This window comes from Schistocerca serialis, chromosome 5 (genome assembly GCF_023864345.2).
Source record: "Schistocerca serialis cubense isolate TAMUIC-IGC-003099 chromosome 5, iqSchSeri2.2, whole genome shotgun sequence".
NCBI classification, from domain to species: Eukaryota; Metazoa; Arthropoda; class Insecta; order Orthoptera; family Acrididae; genus Schistocerca; species Schistocerca serialis.
In genome coordinates, this window is record NC_064642.1 from 36,804,668 (window position 1) to 36,817,813 (window position 13,146).

At 40.7% G+C, this 13,146-nt stretch overlaps 1 protein-coding gene across 1 annotated transcript in view; it reads left to right on the forward strand.

The window, feature by feature from the left end:
- The window catches only part of LOC126481730 (titin), a 534,189-nt gene that overhangs the window by 358,803 nt on the left and 162,240 nt on the right, over positions 1-13,146 (forward strand). Inside the window, exon 94 of the mRNA XM_050105683.1 lies at positions 122-13,081. Coding sequence (XP_049961640.1) covers positions 122-13,081 — 12,960 coding nt within the window. The remainder of the gene's footprint in view (positions 1-121; positions 13,082-13,146) is intronic.

Consider the following 13,146-nt stretch of genomic DNA (forward strand, 5'->3'; position numbering starts at 1 on the left):
TAAAATAAAGTATTTCAATCTTAATTTGTATATTATACTGGAAACTGGTTCTTTAACAGCTACATGTGCTATTCACCGTGCAATATACACAAAGTGACACAATAACATTGACACTTCACAGAAACAATTGAAGAGATAGACCATGAACGGCGCACAGCATCCAGGACTGCTGCAGAAAAACCACAACCTCATGAACGACTAATACCTATAGAGGTGGAAAGGGATGAGGGGGTACTGATTACAGAATTACCTACTGACCACCAAATTACAATAACTGAGCCCTCTCTTGCTATTGTTACTCAACCAGCTGAAGAACTCGGTGTGCAGAAGACAAGAGCTGAAGAAGAAGATAAAAAGTTTGAGGAGGATGAAGAACTAATTATAATTGAAGAAAGAAAGGGGGAGGGTATCAGAAGCCAGCGGAGAAAGAAGGTCATCAGACAGAAATCCGAGGAAGAGGTTGAGGTGGAAATACAGGTGGTAGGTGGCGAGAAAAGAAAGGTGAAGAAAATAATAAAAGCTACTCAACCAGACACATCTGAAGAAATGATTGATGAGGAATATTTGCAGGAAATAAAACCATTTGAGAAAGCTGTGCAGAAAGCTTTGCCCCTTTTAAGTACAAAACAAGTGTCAGAGACTGTACCGTCTGTGCATATTACGGAACTACAGACAGGAGTTGAGGATCGTGGTGAGCATGTAAAAGTGAACATGTTGACTCTAAGCGCAGTATCTGGAGAACAAGTGCTTGTGGAAGAACATGAAGTTCCCACAAAATCAGCAAAATTTGAGGGTATAAAAGCATCTCAGCAATTTGACACCATTGAACCTTATACTGTTACGGAAGCAGATGTGCATACTCGTGCACGAGAATTCTCTGATGTGTTCCAGCCACAGTCATTTGAGGCTAGTGTAGCTATTATTCCACGAGAAGGTGTAGTTGTAAGTGAGATGACTGTGCGTGCTGGAACTGGTGAGTTGGTGGAATTGGCTGAAGGACAACAGAAGCAGGCAACCATTGGTTTAACATTGCAAGAAGCAACCAGTGTAAGTGAGACTGAAATTTCAGTAAAAGAAGGTGACTTCACAGATCTCAGAAAACCTCAGCAGAGGCAAGCAGAACATATTTTCTTACCAAATGAAGGAATATCTGTATTAGAAGTAACAGAGGGTACTTCTGAGAATGTTCTTCAGATTACCTCAAAGCCACTTCCTGTGAAACCTCGTGTTCAGGTACCATCTGCAGAACCATTGCTGGTTAGTGAGGTGTTTCCTGAGATGAAACCAGGAAAATATCTGCCAGAATCATTTGTAGCAACAGAAATGGCAAGTAAAAGTGTAGTGGCTCAACATGGAATCTCAGCTCTAGAAATGCATGCACCAGAGAAGGAAGGTGAGTATGTGTCAGATCGTCTCCCGCCATCACAGATAGCTGGATCAGAAATTACTCCAGGAGAGGCATTACAGGTTTCACAGTCAGATGTGCAGGAAGCTGAAGCCCCATTGGCTGCAAAACAACAGCCAGAGACTGCCACAGCAGAAGAAGATGTTACTCTTATGCGAGGTATTACTGTAAGCACTGTGGAAGCACAGCTGCAAGAGAAGGCCTTCAGGAGTGATGAGCATGATGCCAAAAAAGCAGGTGTCTTGTTTATGGAGAATGAATCTATACAGGCAGCATTCATGACAGCAGTAGAAAGAGAGGCAGAACTTGCTCCAGAGGAGAAACCAGCTGAAAAAACTGCAGAACCTGTTCTCTCTTGTTTGGAAGCTGCTGATGTATCTGAATCTCTTGTGCAGGAAGTGGAAGGTGAGCTTCTTGCAGACAAGTCACCACTAAAAGTTCAAGCTGAAGCTAGTGTCAGGCCAGAAGAACCACTTTCCATATTGGAGGTTTGCGCAGGACACGCATCTGCTGAGCTGTCAGAGAGCTTAAGATATCGCACTGATGAAGCAGTGTCTGTATTTGAAACAACAGAAGCTAAGCAAGTATCAGTGATACTTGCACAAGAAAAAGAAAGTATGCTACCTGACCTTCAGAAACCTCTACCAGCTCAGGGTGAAAAATCATTTTCACCACAGACAGGTCTAACTGTTGTGCAGACAGTGGCAGAGGAGTCAGAAGGAATATTTTTGGCAGCTGAACTGCCAGAAAGTCATAGAGTGAAGACATCACCAACTCAGCCTTTTCAGTCAATTGTTATTGAAGAAACTCTTGCACAAGGACATGCAGGTCATATAGAAAGGGATACACCAGCATTAGGTATTGCTAAAGCTGACAGAGAACTCCTTCGAGAGATGATTATAGAGGAGGCTATTACAGGTGAAGGTCTGCAGTCGTACAAGGAAGCAATGAAACCAGATAGTAAACAAGCAGGCATTACAGTTCTACAAGAAGAGAGCTTAACTGTTACTGAGGTGGTTACAGAAGACAAAGAAGCTGGGTATACAAAGCCCACAATGCCAACTGAATGCTTTGCTCTTCCAGAAATAAAAGGCCAAAAGGTGGCAATCAAGACAGAAGTGAGACCAGATATCTCTGCTGTACCATTATCTAGTGAATATCCAACAAGAGAAACTGCTAAACCTGATCAGATTCCACTTGAAAGCCTTCTTGTGACACTTGCACAAATGGTTGAGAAAGAAGGTGAGTTGTCCAAAGATATAAAGCCAGATATAAAGAGTGCAACAGTTGATTTAACAGAGAGACATTCAGAGATTAGTGTGACACAAGTAGTGGCACATGATAAAGAAAAAGAATATGTTACAGAACAGTCTCCTAAACAAATGACAGCCACAGCCAGTGTACCAGTTCATGAAGTGGCTATTAAGTCAGAGACATTGCCAGAGTTAAATGTTGGTGATCTTCCTGAGAGAGAACATGTCACAGGTAGAGCAAAGCCTGATAATGAACCACTGCAAGAACTTATAATCACAGAAACAGCTATTACTGAAGTTGAGAGACAACTTAAAGAAGGTGTGAAGCCGGAGAAAAGGACTGCAGATGTAGCCATTGATGTAGGTGAAGGAATATCAATTACAGAAATTGTCGCTGACCATAAAGAGGCTATCCTTGAATCTCTAGAAATGCCAAAACAGAGGCAGGCCACTCTCAATATCCGTAGCCAAGAAGTTGCTCAGAAGGAGGAAGTGGTGATGGATTATGTCACTGGTGAATGGAAGAGGCAGTCACCAGTTAAGGAAAGTGCTCACCCAGAACAGGATGCACTGGAATGTGCTGTGTTACTACAGCCACATATTGGTGAAAGGGAAGGTCTTTATAGTGCAGATATTAAGCCAGATGAAAAAACAGCTAACATTACCTTTGAAGAAGGTCAGATACTAAGTGTCACAGAAGTTTTGCCTGATGACAAAGAAAAACCACTTGAAATTCCGGAAGCTCCAAACAAATATAAAGCAACAGCAGACTTCCAAACTCAAGAAGTTGCAGTGAAGTCTGAAATAATAGCTGGGTTAAATGTCACAGAAATAACACATGTAGAGCCATCAACAGCAGAAGCCACTAAAGACCAGGTTCCATATCAGAGTTTTATTCTTTGTGAGACTCTGACAGGAGAAAAGGAATCTGAGTATCAGCCATTAATTATGCCTGATTCCAAAGTAGCAGACACTGTTATCTTGGAAGAAGAGGGACTTACTGTAAATCAGGTAACTACTGGAGATGTGGAGACAACATTTTCTTCACCAGAGAAGCCAGAAGGAAAGAAAGCATTTCCATCTGTAATAGGGCAAGAAATTGCTGAGAAAACAGCGGTTTGGATTGAAAGTAGTGTGGGTAAGTTACCATACGAAGAGCCCCAGTGTGTACAAGCTTTAGCGGAACAATTGCCACATCATAGTTTGATTCAGTCAGAAATGGCTCCTGTGGAATGTGAAGGTGTATACTCAGTGGGCATACAGCCAGATAGTAAGAGTGCAGAGGTTGTAATTGATGAAGCAAAAATGTTAGCCATTACGGAAGTCATCACACAAGACAAGGAAGGGCATTATGAAGCTCCCATCAAACCAGATGGCAAGTTTGCAAAACCTGGTGTATTGGGACAGGAAGTAGCTCAGAAGATAGAGGTAGTGACAGAATCAAGAACTGGTGAAATACTTTTAGAGACTCCAGTCAAAGTACAAGCCACATCTGAACAATTGACATTTGAGAGTCTACAGCAGGCAGAAGCAACTGTGCAAGAACGAGAAGGAGAATTTAAAGAGAAACTGAAATACGATATGCTACATGCAAATCTGGAATTTGAACAGGGTAAGAGTTTGACCATTACTGAAATATTGGCACAAGATAGAGAAGAAATAATTGCAACTGTGGAAAAGCCAAAGGAAAGAAAGGCAAGGACAGATATCAGTGGCAAAGAAGTGGCAGAAAAGACTGAAATTGTACCTGAATTTGGAATGGGGAAACTAGAGGAAGAAAAAACTTCACCGGCTCAAGCAAAGAAGGCTCATTTGCCCTTCGAAAGTGTTATTAAAATGGAAGTAAGCATAAGAGAGTGTGAGGAACCCTTGAAGGGTGATATTAAGCCCATAGCCAAACTTGCTGAAATTGTATTTGAAGAAGGTCAGCCACTACAAGTTACTTCAATGGTGACAGGAGACAGAGAAAGTGAATATGTAACTCCTGAAAAGCCAAGTGGCAAAGTGGCTCATTCAGAAGTTCTCACTCATGAAGTTGCAGAGAAATCTGAAATAGTTCCAGGTTTGAATATCAGGGAACTGGTTCAGGAGGAACCTCTCAAAGTAAAAGCAAACACTGAACAGGCACCATTTGAAAGTGTAATGCAGATACAAGCTCTTATTCAAGAAAGTGAAGGGACATTTGAAAAGGGTGAACTTCCTGCTTTTAGAAAGGCAGGATTAAATTTTGAAGCAGAACAATCTCTCACTATTTCAGAGGTCACACTTGGCGATAAGGAACTTCTTTATACTGCACCTCAATTACCCAAAGAAAGACAAGCACAGCCAGACATAACCGAAAGCCAGGAGGTGGCAGAACAAAGTCAGGTGCTCACAGAAATAGGGGTTGGTCAAATTGAAGCAATAGTCCCAGTGTCAGAAACAGCTAAACTGGGACATGACGTTCTTCAAAGTGTTATGGTCTATGAGAGTCAAACTCATGAAAATGAATCTGAGTTTGTCAAAAAACAATTACCAGTGACAAAAAAGGCTGATGTCTTCATAGAAAAGGGAAGGAAGGCACAAACTGTTACAGAAGTAATTGCAGATCTCAAGGAGGGAACTGTGAAAGAACTAGAGATACCAACAGGAAAGAAAGCACGGCCTGATATTCTTGGCCATGAGATAGCAGAAAAGGCTGAAGTTGTAACACATCTTTCTGTTGGCGATGTCATGGAACACAAAGTTCATAGGACTTTTGCATCATTGGAACAAGTTCCATTTGAGGGCATTGTTCAATCTGAAGCTGTAGTCCGTGAGAAAGAAAATACCTTTATCTCTGATTTAAAAATGGTCACTGCAAGTGCAGAGACAATGTTTGAGGAAGGTAAAAGTGTCACTATCTGCCAAGTTATACCAGAAGACAAGGAGGATGATTTTGTGGCAGCACAAAAGCCCAAAACTCGAATAGCTCAACCAGAAATAGAGGCCCATGAAATAGCTGAAAAATCTGAGGTTATACCAGAAACAGGAGTTTCAGAACTTTCGTTTCAGGTCCCAAAACATGCACAAGCTAAACCAGAGTCATTATTATTTGAAGGCCTGGTTCAGTCAGAAGTTGCTGTCCGAGAAAGTGAGATAGATTTTGATGGCAAATTAAAATTAGATAAGAGGACTGTAGATGTTTCATTTGAGGAAGGCAGTAGTGTCACAATAATGGAGGTTATTCCAGATGACAAAGAAGCCCAGTATTTGTCTCCTATGGCACCTGAATCTAAAGTAGCTCTACCACACATATCTGGGCATCAGATAGCAGAGAAATCAGAGGTATTACCAGAACTTAGCCTTGGACCTGTTGATGTGAGACCTACACAGAAAATACAGGCTGATGTTCAACAGATTCCATTTGAAGGTATTGTTCAGTCTGAAGCAATTATCCGTGAGAAGGAAGACGTCTTTAAATCAAGTGTGAAGAAAGTGTCGGCCACTGCAGAGAGAAAATTTGAGGAGGGCAGAAGTGTTACTGTAAGCCAAATCATAGCAGAAGACAAGGAAGGCGACTATGTAATTACTGAGAAACCCAAGGCCCAAATGGCTGAACCAGATGTCCAAGTGCAGCAAGTTGCAGAGAAAACTGAGGTAATTACAGAAGTAGCAGCATCTGACCTCTCGGTTGAAAAACCTAAGAAGGCACAAGCTAAATCTGAATCCTTCTTGTTTGAAAGCTTAGTTCAGTCAGAAATTACTGTTCGTGAAAGTGAAATTGAATTTACTAGTCAATTTAAAGAAGATAAGAAGAAAGTGGATGTATCATTTGAAGAAGGTAGAGGTGTGACAATAACAGAAGTAGTTCCAGATGACAGAGAATCTCAGTACATCTCTCCTACAGCACCAGAGAGTAAAGTAGCCTTACCAAACATATCTGGACATGAGATAGCAGAGAAATCGGAGGTATTAGCAGAACTTAGCCTTGGACCTGTTGATGTGAAACCTACACAAAAAATACAGGCTGATGTTCAGCAGATTCCATTTGAAAGTATTGTACAGTCTGAAGCAATTATCCGTGAGAAGGAAGACATCTTTAAGTCAAGTGTAAAGAAAGTGTCTGCCACTGCAGAGAGGAAATTTGAGGAAGGCAGAAGTGTTACTGTAAGTGAAATCATAGCAGAAGACAAGGAAGGTGACTATGTTATCACTGAGAAACCCAAAGCCCAAATGGCTGAACCAGACATCCAAGTACAGCAAGTCGCTGAAAAAACTGAAGTGATTACAGAAGTGGCAGCGTCTGAGCTCTCAGTTGAGAAACCTAAGAAGGCACAAGCTAAATCTGAATCCTTCTTGTTTGAAAGCTTAGTTCAGTCAGAAATTACTGTTCGTGAAAGTGAAATTGAATTTACTAGTCAATTTAAAGAAGATAAGAAGAAAGTGGATGTATCATTTGAAGAAGGTAGAGGTGTGACAATAACAGAAGTAGTTCCAGATGACAGAGAATCTCAGTACATCTCTCCTACAGCGCCAGAGAGTAAAGTAGCCCTACCAAACATATCTGGACATGAGATAGCAGAGAAATCAGAGGTATTAACAGAACTTAGCCTTGGACCTGTTGATGTGAAACCTACACAGAAAATACAGGCTGATGTTCAGCAGATTCCATTTGAAGGTATTGTTCAGTCTGAAGCAATTATCCGTGAGAAGGAAGACATCTTTAAGTCAAGTATAAAGAAAGTGTCTGCCACTGCAGAGAGGAAATTTGAGGAAGGCAGGAGTGTTACTGTAAGTGAAATCATAGCAGAAGACAAGGAAAGTGACTATGTAATTACTGAAAAACCCAAAGCCCAAATGGCTGAACCAGATGTCCAAGTACAACAAGTTGCAGAAAAAACTGAAGTCATTACAGAAATAGCAACTTCTGACCTTTCTGTCGAAAAACCTATGAAGGCTCAAGTTAAATCCAAATCCATCTTGTTTGAAAGCTTAGTTCAGTCAGAAGTTACTGTTCGTGAAAGTGAAATTGAATTTAGTAGCCAATTTAAAGAAGACAGGAAGAATGTGGATGTGTCATTTGAAGAAGGCAGAGGTGTGACAATAACAGAAGTAGTTCCAGATGACAGAGAATCTCAGTACATCTCTCCTACAGCACCAGAGAGTAAAGTAGCCCTACCAAACATATCTGGACATGAGATAGCAGAGAAATCAGAAGTATTAACAGAACTTAGCCTTGGTCCTGTTGATGTGAGCCCTGCACAGAAAATACAGGCTGATGTTCAACAAATTCCATTTGAAGGTATTGTTCAGTCTGAAGCAATTATCCGTGAGAAGGAAGAAATCTTTAAGTCAGGCATGAAGAAAGTGTCTGCCACTGCAGAGAGGAAATTTGAAGAAGGCAGATGTGTTACTGTAAGTGAAATCATAGCAGAAGACAAGGAAGGCGACTATGTAATTACTGAAAAACCCAAAGCCCAAATGGCCGAACCAGACGTCCAAGTGCAGCAAGTTGCAGAGAAAACTGAGGTAATTACAGAAGTAGCAGCATCTGACCTCTCGGTTGAAAAACCTAAGAAGGCACAAGCTAAATCTGAGTCCTTCTTGTTTGAAAGCTTAGTTCAGTCAGAAATTACTGTTCGTGAAAGTGAAATTGAATTTACTAGTCAATTTAAAGAAGATAAGAAGAAAGTGGATGTATCATTTGAAGAAGGTAGAGGTGTGACAATAACAGAAGTAGTTCCAGATGACAGAGAATCTCAGTACATCTCTCCTACAGCGCCAGAGAGTAAAGTAGCCCTACCAAACATATCTGGACATGAGATAGCAGAGAAATCAGAGGTATTAACAGAACTTAGCCTTGGACCTGTTGATGTGAGACCTACACAGAAAATACAGGCTGATGTTCAGCAGATTCCTTTTGAAGGTATTGTTCAGTCTGAAGCAATTATCCGTGAGAAGGAAGACGTCCTTAAGTCAAGTATAAAGAAAGTGTCTGCCACTGCAGAGAGGAAATTTGAGGAAGGCAGGAGTGTTACTGTAAGTGAAATCATAGCAGAAGACAAGGAAGGTGACTATGTAATCATGGAAAAACCTAAACCCCAGGTAGCTGAAGCTGAAGTTGGAGTGCAACAAGTTGCTGAGAAATCTGAAGTATTTACGGAAGTGGCAGCGTCTGATCTCTCAGTTGAAAAACCAAAGCATGTACAAGCTACAGCTGAACAATTGTTGTTTGAAAGCTTAGTTCAGTCAGAAATTACCATCCGTGAAAGTGAATCTGATTTTGTGAGTCAGCTCAGAGAAGACAAGAAGAGAGTCAAAGTATTGTTTGAAGAAGGGCAAGGTGTGGCAATAACAGAAGTAGTGCCAGATGACAAGGAGTCTCAGTATATCACTCCTGGGGCACCAGAGACTAAAGTTGCTCTGCCAAATGTGTCTGGGCAGGAGGTTGCACAGAAATCACAGGTGTTTCCTGAGATGTCTCTTGGTGAAGTAAAAGTGAAGGCCCCCCAAGAACTTCAAATCACCATTGATCAAGTTCCCTTTGAAAGCATAATACAGTCAGAAGCTTTAGTGAGTGAAAGAGAGGAGCATTTCCAGTCTGATTCTAAAATGATATCAGCAAGTGCAAAGAGTGTGTTTATTGAAGGTAAGAGCATAACTGTGTCTCAGGTAGTTCCTGAGGATAAGGAAACTGTGTGTGTTGTAGAAGACAGACCTAAGGAACAGAAGGCTGTAGTAGATATTCGTGGACAAGAAATAGCTGAGAAGTCTGAAGTTGTAGCTGGTACAGGAATACGTGAGTTTTCTGTGGGTTTGCCTAAACTTGTACAAGCTCAGCCAGAAGCTATTCTTCATGAAGGACTAGTACAAACAGAGGCTGCTGTTCAAGAAAATGAACAGACATTTGAGGGGAAATTTGTACCTGATTCTAGAAGTGCAGGTATGACATTTGAAGAAGAAAGAGGTGTTACTATTACTGAAGTCATTCCTGAACATAAGGAAGAAATATATACTGCACCCGATTTTCCTGAAACCAAACTTGCCCTGCCAGATGTAACGCCAACAGAAGTAGCACAGAAGCTTGAGATTTGTGCAGATATTTCTCTAGGAGGAATTGATGTCAGACCAGTGCAGAAACTTCAGGTGAGCCCAAGGCAACTTCCTTTTGAAAGTTTGATGCAATCAGAACCAATTATTCGTGAAAAGGAAGGAGAATTTGCTTCTGGTGTAACTGCTGTTACAGTAACTGCAGAGAGGAGTTTTGAAGAAGAAAGAAGTTTAACAATTAGTCAAATTATCACAAGTGACAGAGAAGTGGATTATACGGTAGAACAGCAGCCAAAGCAACTTATAGCTGAGGCATCTGTGTATGGTACTGAAGTGGCACAGAAATCTGAAGTCATGACACATGTTAGCGTAAATGAATTTGATGTAACTATCCCAAAAACTGCACAGGCTCAACCACATTCTGTACCTTTTGAAGGAATTTTACAAACAGAGGCTATAGTACGAGAAAAGGAACAAGACTTTGTAGGATTAGAACACCTGAAGGAAAGCAGCAGGTGTGCAGACATTGCATTTGAAGAAGGAAGTGGAATTACCATTACAGAAATTTTTGAGCAACATAAAGAAGGCCAATATGTAACACCTACTCTTCCAGATTTCAAGTCAATAAAGCCAAATATTGATACAAAAGAGGTAGCTGAAAAATCTGAAGTTTTCACTGAAACATGTGTTGGGGAAGTTGAAGTGAAACCAGTCAAGAAACTAAAAATTAGTTTTGACCAAACACCATTTGAAAGCATTATTCAGTCACAGGCAATTGTTAGTGAAAAAGAAGGAGAATTCCATGCTGATGTGAAAAAAGTAATGGTAAGTGCAGAAAAAGGCTTCGAAGAGGGCAGAAGTGTTACTATCACAGAAGTTGTTACTGAAGATAAGGAAGCCGACTATGTAGCTACAAAACTGCCAAAACCTCAAACTGCACAAACAGAAATTCGTGGACAGGAGATTGCTGAGAAATCTGAAATTGTCACTCAGTTTGGTACAGCTGAGTTGCATACAGATGTACCAACCACTGCACAGGCCTTCCCAGAATCACTTCCTCTTCAGAGTCTTATCCAGACTGAAGCAGTTGTTCAGGACAGAGAAAGTGACTTTGTGGATCAATCTAGACCAGATTCCAAGAGTGCAGCTATAGTATTTGAGGAAGGACAGGTTGCATCAGTAACACAGGTGGTTCCGGAAGATAAAGAAAGCGAATATTTTGCTCCAGAGGTAATTGAAACAAAAACTGCACAACCCAACATCTCAGGTAAAGAAGTGGCTCAGAAGTCTGAAGTATTGACAGAATTATGTCTGGGAGAAGTTGAAATTAAATCTGCACAGCAAGTACAGAGTAAAGTGGAACAAATTACATTTGAAAGTATCATGCAGTCAGAAGCATTAGTTCAAGAAAAGGAACAAGAACAGGACTTGCGTCTAGATATAAGATCATCTCTGAAGAGAGCTGAGACAAGCTTCACTGAAGGAAAGAGCATTACTGTCACACAAATAATTCTGGAAGATAAGGAAGAAGACTATTCAATTGGAAAAAAGCCAGAAGAGCATGCTGTTGTACCTGAAATTGAAAGTAGAGAAATTGCAGAGAAATCTGTAACTCTTAGTGAAATGAGTGTTGGAGAACTCTCCATAGAAAAGCCCAAATTGCTTAGGCTTCAGCCAGATTCCATACCTTGTGAAGGACTGTTACAAACAGAAGCTATTGTACAGGAAAAAGAAAGAGACTTTATTGGACACCTGAAACTAGACTCAAGGAATGCAGATGTTGCCTTTGAGGAAGGAAGAGGAATTTCAGTTACAGAAGTTGTTTCAGAAGATAAGGAAAGCCAATACATTGTTCCTGAAGCACCACTGAGTAAAGCAACACTTTCTGATATATCAAGAAAAGAAGTTTTACATACATCAGAAGTAATTCCTGACACTTGTCTTGCAGATTTCAAAACACATCCTGCTCAGGAAATGCATGTTACAGTGGAACAAATTCCATATGAAAGTTTGATACAGACACAAACTGAAATTCAGGAAAGTGAAGTAGAATTTAGAAGATCTACTCAAATTACAGAAAAAAACGCTAAACCAAAGTTTGAAGAAAGAAGAAGTCTAAGTGTCCTTCAAGTGACAACACAACAGAAGGAAGGAAACATTGAGGTTTCTGAGTTTCCAAAATTTCAACATGCACTGCCTGATTTGATAAGCCAAGAATCTGTTCAGTTAAGTGAAGTAATTCCTGGAGTTTCTGTGGGAGATGTTAAGCAGGAAGCTGACGTGAAAGAAAAGGCCAAATACAGTCAGGATCTCACTGAAGGTGTTATTATATCTGAAGAACTTATACAAGAAAAGGAACATACTTTTGACAAGGTTTTCCAGCCTGAAACAAAAAGTGCAGATATTGAATTTGAGGAACAGAGAGCTACAGCTGTATCAGTTGTCATAGCAGAAGATAAAGAAGGTTTCTTTGTCTCTTCAGAAGCTCCAAAAACAGGTGTCGCCAGGCCAAAGATACCAGTTAAAGAAGTAGCAGAGAAAGTAGAAATTGTCACAGAACAGGACATTGCTGATCTAATTAGTGAGAAACCCATGGAAATGCATGCTAAGCCACAGCAGCAACCAATAGAAACTATATTACAAACAGAAGTACTTGTTAGGGAAAGGGAAGGAATGTTTTATGGTGACTCCAAACCAGATACTCAAAATGTTGAAGTCACATATGATGATGGGAAGAAGGGTATCATGGTCACCCAAGTTATTCCTGAAGATAAAGAGGGTATTTATCAAGAAAAAGATGTTCCAAAGAAGCAAACTGCTGTGCCGCAAGTACCAGAAAAAGAAGTTATTCAACAGTTGGAAGTCATTCCTGGCCACACAACAGAAGAAGCTTCCCTTCACATAATACCCACAAAAAGTAAAGCAACAACCGAACAGTTACCATATGAAAGTATCATTCAAAGTGAGACATCCTTGCAAGAAAGGGAGGGGATTTTCAAGCCCACACTCAAGCCAGATATATCAAGTGCAGAGCTGAAATTCCAAGAGGGGCAAAGCGTCATGGTTACAGAAGTGATAGTGCAAGATAAAGAAGGTACAAAGGTTGTCACAAAAACTGTGAAAGAAGAGATTGCTCACAAAGATATTGTAGAACAAGAGGCAGCTTTCATGTCTGAAGTGCATCCAGAGAATGGAATAGGTAGACTAGATGTAGATATTCCCACCCCAATTGTGGCAAAAGAGTCTGCTCCCCAGGCACAACACAGCATAATGGTCACCGAACTACAGAGCACTGGTGAGGTTGAAGCTAAGCTGCCAGACCTCATCAAACCATCACCAAAGAGAGTCAGCATCTCCTTTGAAGAGGGAACCAATGTCATTGTAACAGAAGTGCAGCCAGAAGACAGAGAGGGTGAGTATCCAGGAACAACATGGCATCCCAAAATGAGAAAAATGTATATATTTAATAACTGTCCA